The 23,309-nt window shown below is 35.2% G+C and overlaps 2 protein-coding genes across 4 annotated transcripts in view; one reads left to right on the plus strand and one right to left on the minus strand.

Annotated features, from left to right (window-relative positions):
- The window catches only part of LOC123649634 (protein FRA10AC1), a 32,133-nt gene extending 18,946 nt beyond the window's left edge, over positions 1–13,187 (plus strand). For all 3 annotated transcript variants that reach the window (XM_045567784.1, XM_045567785.1, XM_045567786.1), the window contains 4 exons: positions 74–116; positions 1,941–2,059; positions 10,803–10,881; positions 13,067–13,187. In XM_045567784.1, the coding sequence (XP_045423740.1) occupies positions 74–116; positions 1,941–2,059; positions 10,803–10,881; positions 13,067–13,109 (284 nt within the window). In that variant the 3' untranslated portion in view covers positions 13,110–13,187. The remainder of the gene's footprint in view (positions 1–73; positions 117–1,940; positions 2,060–10,802; positions 10,882–13,066) is intronic.
- A 3,518-nt stretch (positions 13,188–16,705) lies between these two features.
- PDE6C (phosphodiesterase 6C) overlaps positions 16,706–23,309 on the minus strand; it is a 45,219-nt gene continuing 38,615 nt past the window's right edge. The window contains exons 17-22 of the mRNA XM_045567787.1: positions 22,612–22,719; positions 22,461–22,524; positions 19,958–20,032; positions 19,761–19,844; positions 19,233–19,389; positions 16,706–16,962 (exon numbers count right to left, since the gene is read on the minus strand). Of these exons, the coding sequence (XP_045423743.1) occupies positions 16,898–16,962; positions 19,233–19,389; positions 19,761–19,844; positions 19,958–20,032; positions 22,461–22,524; positions 22,612–22,719 (553 nt within the window). The 3' untranslated portion in view covers positions 16,706–16,897. The remainder of the gene's footprint in view (positions 16,963–19,232; positions 19,390–19,760; positions 19,845–19,957; positions 20,033–22,460; positions 22,525–22,611; positions 22,720–23,309) is intronic.

Here is a 23,309-nt window from a genome sequence, read left to right on the forward strand (position 1 = left end):
ATGATACTAAAAGTAGAGTAGCAGTGTAGTTATTCAAATTCAGTGATTCAGTGGTGTCTTTTTTTTTTTTTAGGGTTATGCCAAGAATGTTCCTTTAAATTAAATTTTCATCACAGGTAATATTGACTCTTAAAATGCAATTCTTAATGTTTAGTAATCTTAGACCTAGTTGTTTACCTGTACCGAGTGTCTAAATGTAGACTTAGGTGGTTGATGGTTGAATTGGTCAATTGCATAGAAAATCAGGCATTACTGTGTGACCATGTAACAGGCAATCGGAAGTTCACCATGCCCTATTCCGGTCAAGAAATTTTGAATGTGAAGTCCTATGTGGGGTGGTAGATGGGTGTTAGAATTTTTAGTTTGGACCCAATGTTCAAACACCTTAATATTCTTCTAAACTATGTTGTAAAGCAGACTTCATAAAATGGTTCTGTGTCTCATTTAAACAGTATTTTAACTGAAGTTTGTCATTCTTATAAAGGATTGTACACCTCTATACTCATTTCAAATGTTAAAATCAGGCTCCTATTGAATGAACTTGAATGTGACTGCCACATTGAGTGTAAGGGAGTATCAGTGTACTTCAATATGGAGTATATATAAGGTCATGGGCTTTGAAATCCCACTTGGGTATTTTTCTCAGCTACTCTATTTACTAGGCTTCTTCTTGGGTAAGCTACTTAACCTCTATAAGATTCAATTTTATCTGTAAAAGTGAGGATACTAATATTATTGTGGGGAGTAAATGAAAGTGCATGTGAGTGCTTGCCACAGTACCTGGCGTGTGGTAAGTCAAGCATAGTCCTTGACGTTGAAGATGTTCAAACAAAATCTGTGACGTGCCATTGTTGTGGTGGTCAGCTTCATATCCGGAATAACAATAGTTGAAAGTTCAGATTTTGCAACTTTATAAAATGTATACATAAGCATATTAATTTTTAAATCAGCTTTATTATAAATGTACCTATCTGGCATTTTATCTGTTAAAAATAAATATTAAGTAATAATTTTTTATTTCCTAAAATTAGAAGGATTTTTTAGATTACTTGACTAGCCTAAACTTCTATATCCCCTTTCTATCAGTGACACTGAAAGAAACCAGAGATGGTTTTTGACCTTGACTTTTGAGCTTTATTTCAAAATTGAAATGATTCTTATGAAAGAGGCAAAAGTGGTTACTGCCTCAAAGAGTATTATACCATTTGGTATATGTACCTTAATTTGGGAAATTTGTAAAACAGCGTTACTGAAAGTAGTCCTTTCCTTTGTCTCTCTGTCTTCCTTTTCCACTCCAGTTTCAACACTATCACCTTTTCCTATTTAGTATTTCTTTTCTTAACCAGTTAAAATTAATTGCTTGCCAATGACAACATTGTAAACCTGGCCTAGAAGAGATAGGGCTAAAGCAATAAGAATATAAATTATAAATGGTCTAAAGTTGACACATGAATTAACAGTTAGCCCTTTCCATCTTTATTCCATTACACTTTTACTATATTCCTTTATTATCAAGAGAAGAAATTTCTATTTGCTGGTGGCTTAGAGCTGTTGTAGCAGTTTCTTTCTTATTCATGTTTCTTCAACATGTAAGTGGATATGAACTATGTGGAGAAAAATGAAATTTGTTTTTGTAGCTTTCTTTTAAATGGCTAAATGATAGAATATAGAAAGGAGGTGAGTAAAACCATGATTGTATTTACTAAGGCTGTATATAGAACTTATAAAAATAATTCTTTGTCTCAGATTGTTTAGGCTTTATTATCTTAACTGGGTGGCCTTAATTATTATAGTAATCTAAAATATTTATAGACTCATTTAAGGTTCCTTATGTAAATTTCAAAAATAAATACTTTATCTGGTTTTTGTTCTTTGGTTTTTATGTTTTGTAAAGGTCAGTTGAAAAAATTAACTTTAGATTTATATTGTTTAACTTAAAGGAGAAAAGAAATCAAATCCAAAAAAAGAAAGGATAAAAGCAAAAAAGGTGGTGAAGAGTCATCACATAAAAAATCCAGATTATCTTCTACAGAAGAGGCCCCCCAAAAAAAGGATAAAGGTAAAAAGAAATTAAGATATGGTATCTACTCACATTTCTGAACATGAATTATTATCTGCCATATCTCAAAGATATGGTGAATGCATATAGAATTTTGTCTTATGGTAGTTAAAAGGAAACTGGCTAACAATTTAGATATGAATTTACAGTGACAGGAGTTTTAAGAATAGGGTTGGTTTTGATTCATTTTGGTAGCTAGGATAATACCACAAACAGCATTCTAATTCCTGGCTTTGTCACCTACAGACTTGTTACCTTGGACAAGTCACTGAACTTCTTGAGTTTTATTTTTCTCATGTGCGTACAAGTGATGTGAATATCTGACCTCCATACTGGTCTAGTTTATTTTGGAGGATCAAATAAGAATGTGAAAGACACTTTGAATATTGTAAAATAGTCTATAATCTGTAAGTCAGTGTAAAATTTTAACACTGATTTTGGTTATAATGGTCTGTGTGATTTTCTTTTTTTAGTAGTTTATGAGCTGCTTGAAATGAGAGAGATTGGCATATATCTGTATCCTCAGAACCTAGCATGGTGCTGTGCACATATACTCAGTAAATAATTATTAAATTGAAATCTGTCAGTCAACTGCTTACTTTTTCCTCAGCAGTCCTTAAGCTCTCAAAGCCTCAATTTCTTCATGAGTGAAATGGTCATGATTATTATAGTACGTACTTTCAAGAATTGTTCAGAAGTTGAAATGGGATAATTCATTAATCAGTTTGCATAGTTTCTGGCACATAATTAGCTATTAATATTATGAAGGTTACTTCTAGTTGCTTTTTCAGCCCATAATAGAGTCAAAATTGCCTTTAATTTATAGTGAATCAGACTTAAACTAGGTACATAACTGAATTAAATTCAAGCCAATGTTATGTAACAGTTGGACAGGAGAGGGCTCTCTTGTTCCAGCTATGAATATCATTAGTTATGTTGCATTCTTGCATTCCTTTTTTTCCTTCTTGCATATCATGATATATTCATTATATAGGTAAAGTTAAAATATTCAAGTATGTAGTATTACCAAGTTATAGACTTGGTAAAATTGATAGATGGGGAGAGGAAGATAGTGTTATTCTGTTGTTTATTGAGAAATGGCTTTTGAAGCAGAATGCCTTTTTTGTCTCTATCTTAATTATTTCTACTCTAAGGTAAATTTTAACTAGTAAATTTGAAAATCTCATTTGAGTTTTTAAGATTTATTTATCCTTATATGCTAGTAAAATATTTAATGTATCATTTGGGAATTTTGTTGTATTCATTATCATATTATATGTTATATTCATATCATAACTATGATACCATGTTAACCACTACACATTCCAAGTTAAAGAAAAACTAATCTTTACTTTGTAGAAGGTTATTCAGTACCTTCAAACCAGAGGATAGGTAGCCGAATACTCAGGGTCAGGGTTAGGGTTGGACCCTTCAGATTATACATGCATGTATATGTGATCTTCCTTATAGATGTTTTTCCTTTAGTGTTCCATATTTTAGTAGATGACACCTATGTTAACCTAAAAACTACTACTAGAAATCTGGGAATTATCCTTGATGTTTTCTTTTCCCTCATTATTTATGTTTGTCACCAAATCCTAACAGTTTCATCCCCAGGATATATATTTCAAGTTCTCTCCTCCCTAATACAAACTCCCATATTTTCTCATCTAGGCTATTGCTATATTTTCCTTACTGGTTCCCCCACTGTCTAGCCATCCCGCCTCCCCTCCCCTTAATTCATTCTCCATAAACCAGTGGTTTCCTATTGTCCTTAGGATGACAACCAAAATCCTGGACCAAAGCCAAAAGGCTGCTTTATATGATCTGGCTCCTTATCATAAAAAACCTTCAAGGTTTGTTTTTCATCACTCCTTACCCCACTTTCACTCTCCACCCTCATAGCCTTTCAGTTTCTAGAAAATGCCTTGCTTTTTTTCATTGTAGGGGTTATATGGACGCTGCTTTCTCTCTCCCTAAAACCCCCAGTCCCATTCCAACTCTTCTTTGGGTCTAAGTTTAAATGCCACTTTCCAGGGATCCTTTCCTGATTTCATCCCCTGCCATAAATCTAAGGACTCTCAATTGTAGTGCTGTCACAGTCCCTGGGACTTTCCTTCATTACACATATGACAAGACATAAAAGCCCAAGGGAAGCAGGGGTTCTACCTGCTTTGTTCATTGCTATATCCCCAGTACCCCACTAGCTCATGTTCAGCGTAAATAATAAAGAATGGGAGAATGAAAGACTTTGAAGATTGTTTCAGGGCAACTTCAGGAGTAGAAAACCAAAGTAGAATAGAATTGAGACATCTCTTATTTATTCTATATTTAGAGCACCTTTGAGAGCAGTCTCCAGAATATAGCTTTTTTCCAACTTCTATGATATAAAACAAAAAATACAATGTGAATTATTGTTTGGTTTTGTGAATTATTTTTGCATATGAGAAAAATCATAGAAAAAAATACCAAAAGTGTATGATTTATTCCCCAATTAATAATATTTAGATTTTCTTACTTTTAAGTATAGAGAACATTAAAAATTTTTTTTTCAGTAAGTAGAATGGATACACGTTTCAAAATGTGAAGGAATAGAAATAGAGGGTGAGGTTGGAATAGAAAAGAAATTGTGGGTGTGGATTAAGATTTAGGAATGTTGCTTATGTTGCCTAAGACTGATCTCTGGGATTTGATGATTTTTAATTGATCAGATGAAGTTTGTGGTTTGTGTATGGAAAGGAAAATGTTGACAAATGGTTACTGTTGGTTAGTATAGTTTTTTAACTAGTCCTATGATTTTCACTAGTCTGGATCAAAAGATTGGATTTTATTGAATATTTGCTGCAAATTCTATTATTTTTTCTCTACAACATTCAAAAAAGTATTTGCAATGATTTACAAAAATATGTACAATAAGGTTTTTTTAAGGTAAAAAAAATCAAAATAATGGGAAAATAAGGTAGAATAGCAATGTAAAGCTAGAGGTAAAATTGATGCAAACAAATGTATACCAAAAAGTCCTTATAAATTGCAAAAATAGATTACAAATTTGTCACTGTTCTTCCTAACAACCAAATCAAAGAGTAAAACCACCAGTAGAATGATTAATTGTACCCATAAGATAATAAGGAGAACTTGGCAGCTGTTCAATTTTTTCCTGGCAGTTTTGAGAGAAGAATCTCCCATGGGTTTATAAAATGGTATATCCATTTGTGATATAACAAACAGTAGCTTTGCATCTCAACAGTTATATAATGTTGAATTTCATAAAGACTTATGATAGACTCAGGGCCTAATAATAAAGTGTAGTTCAGTAGCTTGTCTGATTGATTTTATAATATCTGGACTTTTAGAAATTTGGGACTTGTAGGCTTACTTGGATATTTATAAACTTAATTAAATTTTTCTATGATTTTAAAGTAATATTTACTGTAGCAAACTCAGGAAAAAGTTTGATAATTATTCCAAATCCCACAACTCACATATAAACATTATTGACATTTTAGTATAATTTTTAACAAGAAATATTAAGTATTCAATAATCAGAAATATTGTGCTGAGAAAAACAGAAATTTTAGGATATTTGTTTAAAAATTTAATGAGAGGGAGGTGTCAGTAGAGTTATTCTTCTAGTTTAGGAATACAGCATGTTCCTTATAAATTATTTTGCTTCTACCAACTTTGTTTTCAGCATACTTTTTAAGTGTACTAAAGCACTGACACATTCTTTCTCCCCGTGTGAATCCTAATTTATCAGGAACTCCTTTCCTAAATTAGGTGCAGTCTACTGACAGTTTCTAGAACATAGCCAGACATAAGTTTGATGGACTAATGTTATCTCAGGGTGAAGTAGTAGATATATACTGAAATAAAAGTGTACAAAGGCTAAAGTGGAAAAGTTTATTTTACTTTTTGTCATTTCCAACAATGAGAAGTGTGGGTGCTTACTTAATGTAGAAAAAAACATTCCCCCTTTTCAGTTCTAGTTTTTCATTATTAAAAAATCTTGGCTGGGCACGGTGGCTCACGCCTGTAATCCTAGCACTCTGGGAGGCTGAGGCGGGTGGATTGTTTGAGCTCAGGAGTTCAAGACCAGCCTGAGCAAGAGTGAGACCCCATCTCTACTAAAAATAGAAAGAAATTGTATGGACAACTAAAAATATATATAGAAAAAATTAGCCAGGCATGGTGGCGCATGCCTGTAGTCCCAGCTACTTGGGAGGCTGAGGCAGGAGGATTGCTTGAGCCCAGGAGTTTGAGGTTGCTGTGAGCTAGACTGACACCACGGCACCCTAGCCTGGGCAACAGAGTGAGACTTTGTCTCAAAAAAAAAATCTTTTGCAGGTAAGTCTTGACTCACTGATTTATATTCTTTTATTTCCTCTTCCCTCCTTCCTTCTCCCTCTCACTGTCCTTCTCCCAGCCCTCTGAATCATCCCCCACCTTCTAGAAATAGCTCTAACTCTCCTCTTTTGCCTCTCCTCAGCTAGGTCAAACTTTCAGTAGTAGGAGTGGGGTGAATACTGTACCCAATCTGAAGAACCCCTAGCTTAGTTTGACCCTTGAAGAAACAAATTATCCACCTCAAGGTGACCTGCTGTCTGTTTGACAACTAGGCCGTTACCATAGCAAGCAGGAGACATGTACAGTGTTATGATATGCCAACCCCAGATAACCCTCTCAGATGGTTAGTCATCTGTTTTAGATGGTCTTGGCAATTTCAGAACTCACATTTCACTATTTCTGTCTTTTATTTCCGTTTGAGTAATATCCACTTACCCTCTTAACTGATTTAACATATAGATTATTAAAACCAAATCCATGGAGAAAAACTCAATTTCTATGGGGAAAAAGCATTTTGACTTGCATTTGTTGATTTTCTACTCTGTTGTCTGCAATGGCAAGTGCTTTAGATATGTTACCTCATTTAATCTTAATAATGGGCATATAATATTTCCATTTTGTAGATGAGAAAACCAAGATCTAGAGAATTTTTTAAATGAAGAAACTCAATTTTTAAAATTGTATATATTTAAGGTGTACAACTTTATGATTTGCTACCCTCTTAGCAAATTTTAAGTATACAGTACAGCATTGTTACCTGTAATCACCATGCTATACATTAGATGTTCTGAGAACCAGAGAATTTAAGTAAAGATTCCAAGGTCAAATAGTTAATGGCAGAACTAGGAGTAAATATAAGTTTATAATTCCAAATTCTATGCCATTTTATGTAGTATCAATAACTGTCAGTGAATCAAATGTAAGTCTATGCTTTATGCCCAAATTTTGGCAAATGCATTATACAGATCTGTATTAAATGATTTGATCCATGTCTCACTTCTGTCTGTAAAATGGACATAAAGAGACCCACTTTGTTGAATTACTATCAGAATCCAATGAGAAAAATACAAATAAAGTATGTGCTGGACACAGAGTAAGTCCTTGATAACCTGTAGCTGTTATTGTGATGTCAGAGAAAAGAAAAATAACAGACATTATACAGATTGTGCATTTGTTCTCTAGAATTGATCAGATCAAAAGTAAAGTCTGTAAAAATCTGACTTGTTCATTTGTTATGAATATTGGAGACATTACCATTTCTTTAGGAGGGCAAATTATTAGATATAATATCCACAAAAACCAAGAAGGTAGACTGTTTTCATTATTCAAAGCATATAGGGAAAATTGTATGCAGTTTTAGGCACCACACTCTAAAGGGAACGTTGAAAACTTGAAGCAGGTCAAGAAGAGAACAACCACGGTGTTGAGAGAACTTGCAATATGTGGTAGGAAAAATGTTGGAGGAACTGCAGATGTTTAGCTTGGAGAAAAGTGACAGGATGGAAGGGAAGAACTGAGGAGGTGGACCTGGAAACTGCTATATATGTATTTACAAGGCTGCTACTATGTAGGAGACTTATTTTTGGTGACTCTGGTTGGCAGAACTAAAATCTATGGATAAAATTGTCTGAAGACAGATTTTTGCCTCAATTAAAGGAAAAACTTGTCACTTAGAGCTGTCTCACAAAACAATGGAGGAATGGACTGCCTCAGGAAATAGTGAGTGTTCAAGCATAGATTGGATGGCCATTTGTTGTTGGAGGTGTTGCAGTGAAAGATTCATTCATTGGATAAGTGTTGGATTAAATGACCTCCAGGTTCCTGTTCAACTCGAAAAGTCAGTCACTTAAATTTTGATCCCCGTTTGCCAATAATTACTGCATAGATTTGATACTTATGCTCTAAGAGCATCCTTTTGTATTGCCTGTTCCACTTGTTATTTCCTTAGCAATACCCCTCCCACCTCTGGCAGGTTATAACAGTTATTTGTAGTGGCTGTCACCCTCAGGGAACCAGGATACTATAGATTCATGGGGTTTAAGGGACTTTAAAGGTCACTAGTCCAGTCTTGTAGACTTGATTCTCTAAGGATATTTGGCCACTTTTTTAGTGGGTACTCTTTCAAAGAGAGTTATTTTATAATGTTATTCTGAACTGATTTTATTTTTTTAATAAAATTGGCATTAGAAAACTAATGTAGGAAAGCTGCCATGTCGGAAGTACTCTAGGGAGGGAGCAAGGGAACAGGTGGTTGTAAGACCTTTTGAAATTAGCTGCCTGCTTTTAAAGGCCATTTAGGTTTTCTTCTCTGATGTCATTAACAGAATAACACCATAGTAATAGCTTTATTAGGCCTTAGTTTTTGTGTTCTTTCTTTATTTCATGTTAGTGAGTTTTCATAAAAATAAGGATAGAGGAGGCCAGGCATGGTGGCTCACACCTGTAATCCTAGCACTCTGGGAGGGTGAGGTGGGAGGATTGTTTGAGCTCAGGAGTTGAGACCAGCCTGAGCAAGAGCAAGACCGTGTCTCTACTAAAAATAGAAAGAAATTAGCTGGACAACTAAAAATATATAGAAAAAAATTAGCCGGGCATGGTGGTGCATGCCTGTCGTCCAGCTACTTGGGAGGCTGAGGCAGAAGGATTGCTTGAGCCCAGGAGTTTGAAGTTGCTGTGAGCTAGGCTGATGCCACAGCACTCTAGCCTGGGCAACAGAGTGAGACTCTGTCTCAAAAAAAAAAAAAAAAAAAGAAGGATAGAGGACCTTTTATTCTTTTTTCTCACATTATCAATTTGGGATACTGGCAGTTCTAGTGATGGCTGTCATTGAGTAGGAATCTTGTTCCCAAGACTTCATAATTTTATCATCATTTGTATGTAGATCATTAAAAATACAAAACACCCTCCCTCCCCTTTTTTTGACATTTTTGTTAGAATTGGTGCCAGAATAGATTCAGTTAGGACCAAAGTTCAGACATACATGTTGATTCAAGGATCAAAGTCCAACAGATAAAAGGCTAGAACCACTGTAGCAAATCAATGCTGTTTTATTTTTGTGTTGTGTTTAACTAAGGGACATTCTGTATTGACAGGCCACATTTGGGTCAGTTCTTTTTTAGATTAGGTTGTTATAGGAAGGGAATTGTTTGCTAATGTAATTATTACTTCTTTGTGAAATATAGTGTTATTGCCTGATAATACATTTTTCAGTATTTCATAATTTTTAGTTGACTAATATAAGGTGATTCATTTGAAACAGGTCTGTTTTGTTATGTTTTCATAATGAAAGTATCTTTATTGTTTTTACTGTTTTTGAAGGTAACATATGCTCATTGTTTAAAATACAAACAACTTGGAAATTGGTTAGTTCTTACAAACTTATAATATGTATATAAATTTATATGTATATAACATATATATAATTTTTTTAACATAAATCAGATTATACTATGCATACTTTCTGTAACTTTTTAAAATTTGATATAGAAAAGATATTTTCCCAGGGCAGTATATATAGATATGCTAAGGTTTTTTAAACAGCTGTATAGTATTTATTTAGCCAATCCTTAAGCCCTAATTGGTGGCAATTAGGATGTTTTCTTTTGTTATTGTTGTTATACAGTGTGCATCTTTGTGCCTATATATCTGAGGTGCTTTTTTATCATAATAATCAAATTCCTAAAGCAGCATTGCTGGTCAAAGGATATTTGTTTTAAACTGATCTATAATATATTGCCAGATCTTCCTCAAGAAAAGGGTTTACAGAATTTTTATTTGCAACAATGTATGAGAATGCTTGTTTTTTCACTGTAACAAGGTTCTTTCAATTAAGTAATCAGCATCAGTTTTAAAAGGAAGTCTGACATTTTTTAAATTAAACTAGCTGGTCTTACTAGCTCAGTTCTTGAGGTATTGATCCTAATGTAAATATGTTCTCTATAAAAATCTTAACTTGCATATCTTTTGTATAACCAAGAAAAAGAAGAAACTAAATCAAAGACATTTATATTGTTAGAGAGAATTCCCTTATAAAGAGTTAATATTAGAATTGCTACTTTAACTCAGTGTAACTTAGAGGAGTTTTTCATGAAACTTTTAAGAGAGAATTCCCTTATAAAGAGTTAATATTGGAATTGCTACTTTAACTCAGCATGACTTAGAGGAGTTTTTCATGAGACTTTAAATCCTTGGCCTTTTTGCTGAGACTGTTTGGCATCTCCTAGCTTATTTATTTATTTTTTAAAAGAATTTATTGTATCTGGAAGAGGGAGTTAAATTTCTAGGGAGCCATACAAGTTGAAGCTAAATTGCAGTTAAATTAGTTTAATTGTATTGGTGAGAGTTCAAAATGTATTTTAAACATAATACACTTTTAAAAACATCTCTTTTAAATGAATAGGAAACTCTGATGAGGAAGAAAGTGCTTCAGAATCTGAACTTTGGAAGGGTCCACTACCAGAGACAGATGAAAAATCACAGTAAGTACTGATATTAATAGATAATACATACCTTTAAATCAGTTTAGGAAGTTATAACCACAGCCATTCTTGTTAACAGTTGAAAATATTTAACATCATGAATGTCTGTTAAATGTGAAGTTCTACCTAGTCTGGTGAAGATTAGAGTTTATTCCCAGCCATTGTTTGTGGTCATAAACAGCCAACGTGTCCAACTTCCTCCTGGTAAATAAAGCTTTCATCAGCTCACCTTAACAGATGACCCTCTGGTCCTTGCTTGGATTTCTTCAGAGAGGGCTGTTTACTATCTTCCAGAGTCGCCTGTTCCATGATACTGTGATTCTCATAAACCCATACAGAGGGGCCCCTTGATGATTTATGCAGGTTTAAAAGTCTACCTGCAACACCTACCTAACACACAAAAGGACAGATAGCTCAGAGCACTTATTGTTCTCTGCTATGGGTTGGAAAAGGAATCACTGTCTGAGTATGGGTTGGAATACTGTCAGCTCTTGTCATATACTAGAATGTTCACCACTTGAATTTCTCTGTTAAAGGTGGATAATATAATACCCCATAGAGTTTATTGTGAAGATTAAATACATTAAAGATGGTAAAGCACCTGGTGTAATTCCTACAAATATAGTAAGTGCTCAGTAAATTTTAGTCCCATTTTGTTGGTCCCTAGGCATAATGGTTCATAATAGAAATAGACCTGTTGAATGAATTATAATTCATTAATTTAAACTGATTATAAAACATTTCACCATATGATCACAGTATAATAGAATTCAGGTGTGTTGGAAAGAGTTTTTTTTTTTTTTTTGTAAGCAAGATTACTTTTTTCTGTAACTTGAATCTTTTTTTCCAGCCCAATAAAGAATTCACAAAAGTGTTACTATTATATATCAAACTATAAAAAAGCTACTGCTGTAAACAAAATATTACTGTCCAATTAAAACTACTAACTAAATTTCCTGATCATTTATTGAACACTTCCCCTTGAAGAGCTTTATAGCTGAGAATGACAAAACAGGTCATAGAGTCAACTCACCTTCTTAGGCAATAAAGATACTTGAGCAAATCCTATGAAGGCTTTCATAACACAAAACTCTGTAAGTATTCAACTTTTGTGACATTAATCAAGTACTGAGCGTCCTAGTCCATACAGAGGTTCAAACAATTTCATATATTTAAGTTCTCACGCTAGGAAAAAGAAACAGTAGCAGGGGGAATCCCAAATTACAGATAATTTCTTAATCAACTTTATTTGATTCTGTAATTAATTTTTTCCTTAAATTTGAATATGGTTGTGATGGCTTTATGCAGTCTCGATTATTTAAAACCAAATGATGGAGTCTTTTTGTGAATATCTGACCTTAAATAACATTTTCTAAAGAGACTGGTAGGCCAATTTTTATTATCCTCCTTGATCCCCTGTTCCCAGAAGGAAGAAAAGCAATTGCGTTCATTTACTTCTCACAATAACTCTATGAGGGAATGTAATTATCTTCATTTTACAGACAAAGAAATGGAGTTCAGAGAAGTTAAGTAACTTGCTCACACAGCTAATAATAATGACAGAGCTGGGACTTAGCACTGTATCATTTGAAAGCCTGTACTATTTCCACTGTATCACTCTGATTCCTAGCTCTAACATTTATTTAGTACTTCACAATTTTCATAGTATTTTGATATGTTATAACCTAATTTAATATCTCTTTTCAAAGAGTTCTATTCTTTGTTTTAGATATAATCTTTACTGCTGTAAATACATAGTATATTTTCTATTTCAAAGTAATAAAAAACTGCAGCCTAAGCATATTTTCCCTTAAAAGTAGTTTCTTTTTCATTTATTTCTTGAGCAGACTGTAGTTTGAAATGAGAATGATAGAAGGTATAATGTAAACCAACAAAGTAGAGAAAAACTATCTCACAAAGTACTTCAAAGCAAAATGTTAGGTAATACATTTAGGGAGAGGCGCCAACATGTGAAGTATTTTAATTTTAATCAATTTGGGGATAGTTATGATTATTCTAGAAACTAAAATTATTTGATGGCTGAATCATGGGAATATATTGATTATATAGAGAAATCAGTCAATATGTTGAATTAAAGTATTTTACTAATCTCATATAATGTGTTACCTCGTAATTTTTTTACTCTGGATTTTTATTCAATATGTATACTTTTTCTTTTAAATAGGGAAGAAGAATTTGATGAGTATTTTCAGGATTTGTTTCTGTGAGATAGAAGAGAGAAGTTGACATTCTTTAATGTGAAAGTACATTTTGACACTTCATTAAAATTTTGTCTACAACCTGCAGCTTGAGTGGTTTGTCTTTGGAAATAAAAATCCTGGTACTCTCAGGATGTCAGGTGCGTTGAAGTTTATTAGTTCTGTTAGAGACACTTTTCCCTGTCCTTTATATATCTTTTTGATTGCTTTTCTGTAACTCTGTTTCTTCTGTAGCTCCCAGAGGATGGAACTTATACTCTTTACAGAGATTTCATTGTTCCTGCATATTTAGGGGATTTTTTTTTACTGATTCATATTTATGTTACTTTGCCTCAATTATTTTAAATTATTAGGATTATTGGAGTCTCACAAAAATAAGGTAAATTAAGTATGTCTTTAACCTCTTTCCTTCGCTTTGATACACTGGCATCCTTGTTTTAAGCACCTACTTTCCCACTACCACTGATTTCAGAATGCTTTTTGGGTTTTTTTGCTTGCTTTTCTCTTGCTTTCTTCTCACCTACCACTTAAGAGAGTTCCTTATAATCAAATTTGACTTCCTGGTCCGTGAATAATTTACTATTAGGTAAATTATTACCACGGGGAGCCAGTGAGATTCCAGTAGTCTAAAACAGTACATGTGTTCACAAAATTGACTCCCCAACAGAGATTATGCAATATGATAATTTAACTGAATAATACTCTATGCATATAGCTTGTCTCAGATACCATCATACAAATATGGATATACTTGTATGCAAGGGTATATTATAAAGTGTAACTTCTTAACTTAGGGTCCCTACCCTCAAGGGTCCATGGATGTGCTTCAGGAGATCCAAGCTCTTCTAGAATCTATGTGTAAACTTCTGTGTCTGTTTTTTTTGTGGAAAGGTCCATAAGTTACAAATTTTCAAAAATAAAATTTTCAAAGGAATGTATTGATTTTCTTAAAAAGAGGTAAAGGCCCACTTTTATAAGGAGCAAATGGATAAAGAAGAAGGTGCTTGACTTGGTGAATAAAAGACGACATGTAGAAAATGATCAAGCATACCAATTGTTTTATTGAAGATAACACTATTTTAAATAACATTTAAACGTGCTTGGCATTAAACTGCAAAATAAGTAATTTGGTGCCTTATTTTAAATGGTTAGTATCAGAGATTTTTGCTTTTATTAACCAGTTATTAATTCTACAAATATTTATCAGGCTTCTGTTATGTGTGAGGCACTATGTTGGGCATTGCTGTAAAGAAACTATCTAGGAAATAATTATGCAATCTTTTCTAAACTTCATTCGGAAAACAGTAAATCAGTGTAGGGTTTATTAATGTTAAACCTTGTTTGATAGTCCCCTCATTTCTGGAAGAAATTGTGTTTTTTCATCTTACTACTATTTATAGTGAATATAAAGGGATCTTGATTTCTGAGGAAAAAGTGTTTAAAATGAAGTGTCCAGTAGCAAAATTGACATTAATAGTATCTTATGATAAAAATATATTAGTAGTTTAATGGTGATCAGAAAATCAAATTTCTGCAAAATTAAATGATAACTAGGAAGAATAAAGATCCTTTAAAAATAGATGCATATATTTGGTATTACCAGTATGGTTTATAACATCAAGCTCATGTATAAATGTCAGTCATATAAAATCATAACAATCCATTCACACACAGTGGCAGATAATGGGAGTCATATTTTTAAGGAGTCTTTGTAAAGACCTCTAAGATGATGAGTTTAAAAATTAATTTTCCTACATTCCTATCACAGACTTTGCTGGAGTGTAGTCAATTGGTCTGGGGGCTTTGAAGTTATGCTTTCTTATACTTGGCTCTTAGGCAAAGTATATTTGCCTACATATTCATATATTTGGCAGACCTTCAGTGGTGGGGCGTCTCTACCCTAAATTCAATTTCTGATGACCAAGAAGGGAGAGTTGTTTGAGCTGACTGATATTTTGGGGTCCAGAATTACTAGTGATCCTAAATGTGGAGTTTCAAAATTATTTTAAGCAATGGAAATGAGGGAGTGCATGCATCACTTACCAAAGGTGATGACTTTAATAACACTCATATGAGTATATATATGAGACATTCAGTCATTCTTTATTTATACCTATTTGTGGTAACATTTATTCAAAATATTCATTCATATTTACTGAGTGCCTACCTTGTGCCAGGTACTACTCTAAGTGCCAAGGTAGAGCTATGAACAAAACAGACAAAAAAGACAAAAATCCTTCCTTTATGAACTACGTTCTAATATGAGAGAAGCAATCTTACGATTCTGAGTACTTCACTTGTAAAAATATAACAAATGGTGATTTATTTCTTGGCTGCTTGAAGTTGAACATTCTCTATTATAAAACATTTGAGGTTCATAGGTCTTTGATACAATTCATTATAATTTACATATCTTTTGACGAACCTATGGCAATATATATGGTATAACTATTATTATTCTGTTTTCTAAATTTGTCCATAACTGTAGATAAGGAAGAAATCTTAAATTCCTCTGATATCCAGACAGACATGTACCATGTAGTGGAAATAGTTGATTGTCCTTAGTTTCTCTTGACAATTCAATATTTAGAAGCTTGGTAGATAGTTCTCTTAATCATTTTTAAAAAGTAATCTCAGTTGAACTGATTCCAAACTGCTTTTGATAATGAAGTTCTTATATAATCAAATCACATCCTTCTTTATGATGAATAATATTTATTAGCTGATTTAACTTGCATTAGGGTTATCTGGTTAGTGTCTTGTAAACTGGTCATTGTTTCAATGAGAAGAATAGTTGTGAACATTGAAAAAAATTCTTAGTTACATGTAAAATGATTGATTTCAGACTTTGAAGAGGGAGCAGAAGACAAAGACAGTTTTAATAAACTGTCAAAAAATGGTATGGTCTTCATTAATCCATTGTCAAGGATAAAAAGTAGAAAAACATAAGCATTTCAGATGGGATAACATTTGACATCCTTTTTTCTTTGTTTTCTTATACTGTATTTACATACATTATACATTCTATACTGTGTTTACTCTTATAGTAAGACATGTTGATGAGAGATTTTTAGTTCTGGAAGTGGTTTGAGGTATGAATCACAGCTATAAATGTTACGGGCCATATTGTGCACACACACCCCCACCCACGCAGTGCACGTGTTGAAGTCCCGATCCCCAGCACCTCAGAATGTGAATGTATTTGGAGAGAAGGCCGTTAAGTACGTGATTAAGATTAAAAAGAGGTCACATGGGTGGTCCCTAATCCAATACTGGAGTCCTTACAAGAAAAAGAGATTAGAACACAGACACACACACAGGGAAGACCCCATGTGGCGACACAGGGAGAGGATACCTTTCTACAAGCCAAGGAGAGAGCCTTGCAAGAAACCAACCCTGCTAACTTCTTGGTCTTGAACTTCTAGCCTCCAGAATTGTGAGAAAATAAATTTATGTTAGTTAAGCCATCCAGTTTGTGGTACTTTATTATGGCAGCCTTAACAAATAAATACAATTACTAACTTTTTAAAAAGAATTTGTGAGTAGTTTCAGGATTACATTTTTTTTAATTAAGTTGGCACCAAAAATGTACCTATTTTTGTCTTATTTTGTACTTTGTTGAACTTTATTTTGCCTTCATGGTTTTCAGTCTAGCAACATATATTTTCTTGATAGTCACAGGATAGTTTTTCTGAAGATCCTCTTACTGTTACTTGATGATTTGCTGTTCTTTTGAATGTTTTCTGGTTTTCTTCAAAAGTAAAGTAACATTTGAAATTTATACCAGTTGGATTATATTACAACATTAAACATGTTTTGGACTTTTTATCATCACCACCACCTCCTGTATCTTCAGCAGCTACTAAAATCAAGAAAAGCAATGTTATTATGAGTCAGTGGACATATAGTGTTCTTATTCTAACACTCCCCTGATGTTAGTGTCAACTTTGTAGCCTAATTAGTAATTTTAACCTATATAAATACTAAGGGTTTGATCATTTTAAAACTTGAATTCATATTCAAAATGGGTCCATTTGAAAAATAGATAAATGGTTAGCCAATTAACATCTCAGTTTCTGAGACTATACAATCTGGGAATCTGAACTTGATACACAAAGCTTGATGCCTGGGAATATAAAATAATGTTTTTAGTCCACAACAAATTTTCCATGTAGTAGGAAAAAAATTGAGAAGTAAATTTTTATGCAAATAAAGTATAGAAGATCCAAATCCAATATACTGGATCCTAAAAGACTATATCAGGAGCCACATAAAGGACTTAATCTCTTCATCATAAAATTGAGATAAATGTTAAATTTAATAATACTAAGAAATACTCTTGCTTTTCACTTGCTCAGTAAAATTCACTGATTAATATCTTTCTGAAATGCAAATTAGATCTTACCACTTCCCTGTTTCAATCCTTCTCATGACTTTGAAAGGCTGAAATCCTTAGCTAGGCCGTCAAGGCAATCGCTGACAGCTGCCTGCACTTCATCTAGTAGTTTGCCCTCCTTACGCTCCAGATTCCAGCTCACCAGCTTTTAAATTCTTCAGTTGTACCAAGCTCATTTACACTTCAAGCCTTTGTCCATATTCTGTCATTTCCCTTTTCCCCCTACCCCTCTTCCTTTCTGTTCTTAGCCAACTCTTACTGTCTTAAGACTTTTAGCATTAAAGCGTCCTTCTTCAGAAAAGTCTTCCTCATGCCCCACATACACACCTGTTTTCTCTGAAGCTCACAGGTAGATCATCAATTGTGTATTGATTATTTATTTAGATAGATAGATTTTTTTTTTTTTGAGGCAGAGTCTCGCTCTGATGCCCAGGCAGGAGTGCAATGGCCTGATTGCAGATCACGGCAGCCTCAAGCTCCTGGGCTTAACCAATCCTCCTGCCTCAGCCTCCTGAGCAGCTGGGACTATAGATGCACGCCACCATGCCCAGTTAACTTTTTAAATTTATTTTGTAGAGATGGGGGTCTGGCTATTTTGCCCCAGCTAGTCTCGAACTCCTGGCCTCAATCTTCCTGCCTTGGCCTCCCAGAGTACTAGGATTATAGGCAGGAGCCTGCACACCTGACTGATATTGACGGTTTAATGTCTAGCTCCCCCCACCAGATGGTAAGTTCCTCAAAATAAGGACCCCATTTTGCCCCACGGCCTGCCTATCTCAGGCCCTTGTACAGAATAGATACCCAAATGAATGGATTCAAGGAGTCAGAAACTCCTGTTTTTATTCGTTGAAGGACATCATTAACTGTTAAGAAAAATACTTTCTCCCCCTATGAATTGTTCAAAATACTACTAAACACAATAGAACTATCTAAAAGGAATGTATCATCTTTCAAAGCCTCTCCACAGAGATGATTTTTTTGTTAAACAATAACAGTTCCTTACAAAACCTTTAGAGTCCTAAACTTTCAAGACAGAAATTAGCGTTCCACTTTCAAGGTGACGTTTGGGTCATTAGATGAACTAATAGTTGATCCTGAGCATTTGAACATAGGCTTTCTGAAAACAATGTTAAACCTCATAGAGTGATTTTAGAAGTAGAAATTTCATGCCAGAAAAATTAGCACCATGTGGAGGCATTTGGGAGACAGAAAAATGGATCTTGGAGTATTCTTTAAGTCACCCCATTCAGCTGTCCAGCTTTACCTTACATGTAGGGCTTCCTTAAGTTGAAGATCTGTAAAACCTTCTCATTATACAAACAAGAATATTAAGCTCAGAGTGTTTAAGCAAGTTGCCCAAAGTCTCAACAGCTGATGCATGATGTCGGGACTAAAACTGTCTTCTCACCTAACCCTGACCCCACAGATTCTGTGGTTTTCATATTATCCCTAAAATACTCAGTGTTCTTCAGAAGTGCCCCCAATTTCTAGAGGAAAGAAGAAACCTAGCTCCAACCTCTACTTCAACTGGACCCCTCAATTGTATCTGGAGTGATACATAAGATCTTGTTTGGGGGGAAAAAACTGAAAACCAGTAGTCAACTTCTTGTAAACCTGTCTGCACCAGTAGAGCGGGTTTCCTATTTGCATTAACTCTTTATGCTTCTGCCATGTGACATTAAGTTCAGCCTGACTTCCGGCTACTTTACAGGGAGCAAAAACAGATTCCATCTAACCTTTTTCGATCATGTTTCCTTCTTCCTGCTTTTTTGCCTCCTCTTCAATTACTTTCATCTTTGCATCATACTCATCAGCGAGGGTTTTCCATTCCACCCTGTTATTCTCAAGACCATTCAGCATAGGCGTGATTTCTTTGTGAAACCGTGAGAACTCCTAGAGAGAATTTGAGATCAGAAACTACAGGAAACATGCAGTTGATTTACAGTATCTTTCATATGCAGAGGAGGAGCTGTAAGGGATTAACGGTGCTCAGAGCTGCTGGATGAGCTTAATTAACTAGATGCCTTGGAAGCTTGGGAAAAAGGTACTGACTAAGTCTTCAATCTGCTCACTTCTGATTTCTCTCACCTTTTACTCCACCCCTGAATGAGATCAAGGTAAAACCTCAAAGTATTTTGGAGAAACAATGACATCTCTAATGGCTTTCCATATGGGCGACTACTTTTTTTATTTTAGTTATAGTTTGAAAGAAAATTTCTCATCCAAATGTTTACATATTTCATTCAAATAATTTGCTTACTTACCTTATACACAAAAGTACAAACAAAATCAATGAATCCAACTTGAAGTTTAGGTAGTTCATCTTTTTTGTTTCTGTCCATCATAGGCTAGAAAGGGAAATAAATCCTTTTAAGATAGGTTTCTAAGATCGAATGAACAAAATAGACTGATTTTTACCAATAATTTTAACAAAGATGCATTTTCATGTCAAGGTCTTTACAATAGGTTGTTGCTGCAGCACTGTTCTCTCCAGATCTCCTTGTTCCCAAAATTCACTTGCAACCAGCAGTGCCACCTGCAAATGAGAAAGGTTTGGTTCACTAAATCCACTTATTAATAGAGAACTTGCATTTTATTAGCACAAGTGACATTTAAGGACAGAATTTATAGTCAACACTTGAGGTGTCATTGAGCCCTGTGCACTTATTTTTTAAAAATACATCATTTACCGATTACATTGAAATGGGAAAGCGGAACTTTTTCTTCCTACTTCAGGGTTCTAGACTTTTTCTGAGAGTGTGTATCTCCTATTTGCCACTGCTACTGCTTCTCACCAAGAAAAAGGAGAAGTGGGAGGATGTTAATTCCATGAAACATTAAACTTCAAGCTCTAACACTTCCCAAGTCCTCCTTTGTCCTGCTTGTTTGTCAGCATCTAGCATATATCTGTGTATGCACATATATGCTCGCACACAGATTAGTACATAACTTTACTTGACTACAGTATGACCATATTCAAGGGTTAATTTTATCATTAAAAAAAACCCCAATGCCCATCAAGTTCATTGAACACCTGCCCTTGCATTGGCATGAGCCATGTTTGCCAAGAGGACTAAGATGTGGCCTTTTTCTCTAAAATGTTCACAGTCTATTGAAGACAATCATGTAAACGATGTGGTAAGTGCTATAACAGTGTAAGTGCTGTGGGTGAAGGAGAAGTGAGTAAAGGTAAGTTCCACAAAGGAGGGAGGTGGCACTGATGTTGTATCATCAAGAGTAACAAGTAGTTTGCCAGGTAAAGAGGAGGGGAAGATTATGTGCAGAAATAAAATTGAATGTCCAGAGCTTCTGTGAGTAGGAGCTCAGAGTGTGAGGCGACCGTGGGAGAGAGTGGTGGCAATGATCCTGGGAGTGGGAGTTAAGGACAAGCAGTAACAGGCTTTGTAAACTTTGCTGGAAACTTGAACTTGATTGCTCAGGGCAGTCATTTTTATTCCTGGAGCCCAGGCTTCCTCTGAGTGCACTAGGGGCCCAAGAGACAGGCTGAGAGAGATCAAAGCTAAAGTAGCTTTGCTTCTTCCGCTTATTAATATAAAGTGATCTTTGCGCAAGTTTTGTAGGGGGAAAATAGACTTAAAAAAAAAAAAGGTTGGAAACCTCTGGCAATGGGGAGTTTAGAAAGTTTTTAAGCCATGGAGTAGCTATCTGTGGGTCAGGAAGTTGATGAGAGAGGATCGGTTAGGAAGCTGCCGGCATAGTTCTGCGAAGTCTGGGTAAAAGGCTGCACTGAGGAGGTGGGAAGGGTGATAGAAATGATTTTGCAATGGGGGAGATAAGCTCAAGCAAGATGTCAGGCGTCTGGCTTGGGCGATTGCATGAAGAATGCAGGAGGAAGAGCAGCATGGCAAGGAGGAAGGAGGGGAAGGGTTTGGTGTGGGACTTGGTGGTGATGGAGTTCTTTAAGCTGAAGGAACTGAGAAAACTGCAGAAGCAGGAGGGTTGCTCTCACTTCTCCCCACCCCCGCCCTTCCTCCCTAAAGCAGGTCGTAAGACCCTCATTCAAGAGGTGCCCTCCCTGTACCTGGAGGAAAGGAGCCAGAGACACAGAGATGCCAAGAGGCGTCTGAACAAACAGGCCTTGCCACGCTCCCCCCAGTGTATTACCACGAGATCAAACCCTCCTTGTTCACTTCCATTTCTCCACGACTGTCCACTTCTTCATCAAACTCAGCATAAAAATACACAGATTTATTTCTTAGGAAGCCTCGTGTATCACATAAAACTTAGATAAACCTGTATGCTTTTCTCTTGCTAATCTGCCTTTTGTTACAGTGGTTTCAGCCATGAACCTAAGACGAATGAGGAAAAAGTATTTTTCCTCCCCTACCATGGGTTCAAATTATTCTGTCTTTATAGGTACAACGCACATTTATATTATAGTTGAACCCAGTTATTTCTGGCCTCTTCGGCTTAGGATTTTCTCTAGAAGTTATTGAAGGAAAAGGAGAAGGTTCTTTCACCCAATTAGTAAGAAAGCAAGTGGTACCCTAGTGCCTCCCCACTCACACTGTGGGGTAGAAACTTCCATGCAAGGCAACCTCCAACATGAACCCACAGTCAGCGCCTTCTTAGGATTGACAGCCCACTAAAGTAGAGATTGTAGGAACAAAACCCCCTTTATAGAGGAAAACGCTAATGATTTATCCTGGTCTTGTCCTGACTAATCTTCTCTGTTTAAAAACTCAGACATTCCTTGAATAATTTTATATAAATTTCTTACAGCCTATTCAATGATAAGGAATTCTTTCAAGAAAGTATTTTCTTCCCCATGTTTCCTCTATTTGCCTTATTCTAGGGCCTGATCAAGTGACCTGTGATCTAACTGATGTTTGTAATTTGTCAGAATAGAATTCTGAGGTTGCCAGAGATCTTTATGTGGACTTTGCATGGCACCCAGGCAGTACCTGCGAGTGGGACAGAAACGCAAACATAACTGGACTTACCTGACTTTGTACCTCCCAGGGCTTGGTTATGGCAGACAAGTCACATGCGGTCATCATCATTGCCCTTAGGAAGAAAACAGAAAGTGTTAGAACAGAAAGAAAGACAAAATAAGTTATTTTTGCCAAAAGAAACAAAGTTTTGACTACCTACATGATAATCTCTTTTTTGGTTGGATCAATGGTTACATATTTGACGGCCTGTTCTTCAGTCTGCATTTGTTCACAGGCATCAACAATTTTTTGAAACATCGTTCTCTTCCTGGAAAAGATACAGCTGTGCAACAATATTAGCATATAAAAGCAGAGAGAAAGTATCTAAATACATGCTTTTCAGATTTCCTGTTCCCACTTTGCATCGGGATGTCTGCCCTGCAGGGTCTACAAGGCCAGAGGATAAGAGAACAGAGAATGACTCTGTAACTTGGCATAGAAACGGCTTAAGACAGAAAAAACACAAACCATAGAGGGGGAAGAAAAGCAGGTAAATTTAAATACATTAAAACTAAAAGTCACATATGAGAAAAGAGACCATAACATAAACATAAAGACCACAGTCTGTGATAAGATATGGCAACACACATAATAATAAAAAAAAGCACCCAAAACATTGAATATATGGATGCTAGGTCTCACTGCTAATCAGGAAAATACAAATTTGATAATAGGATACCATCTCACACTCATTAGAATAGCAAAATAAATTTTATTTTATTTATTTATTTTTGAGTCAGGGTCTCACCTAGGCTGGAGTGCAGTGGTCCGATCATAGCTCACTGCAGCCTAGAACTCCTGGGCTCAAGCGAACCTCCCACCTCAGTCTCCCAAGTAGCTGGGACTATGGGGCAAGCG

This window comes from Lemur catta, chromosome 14 (genome assembly GCF_020740605.2).
Source record: "Lemur catta isolate mLemCat1 chromosome 14, mLemCat1.pri, whole genome shotgun sequence".
In the NCBI taxonomy this organism is placed as follows: Eukaryota; Metazoa; Chordata; class Mammalia; order Primates; family Lemuridae; genus Lemur; species Lemur catta.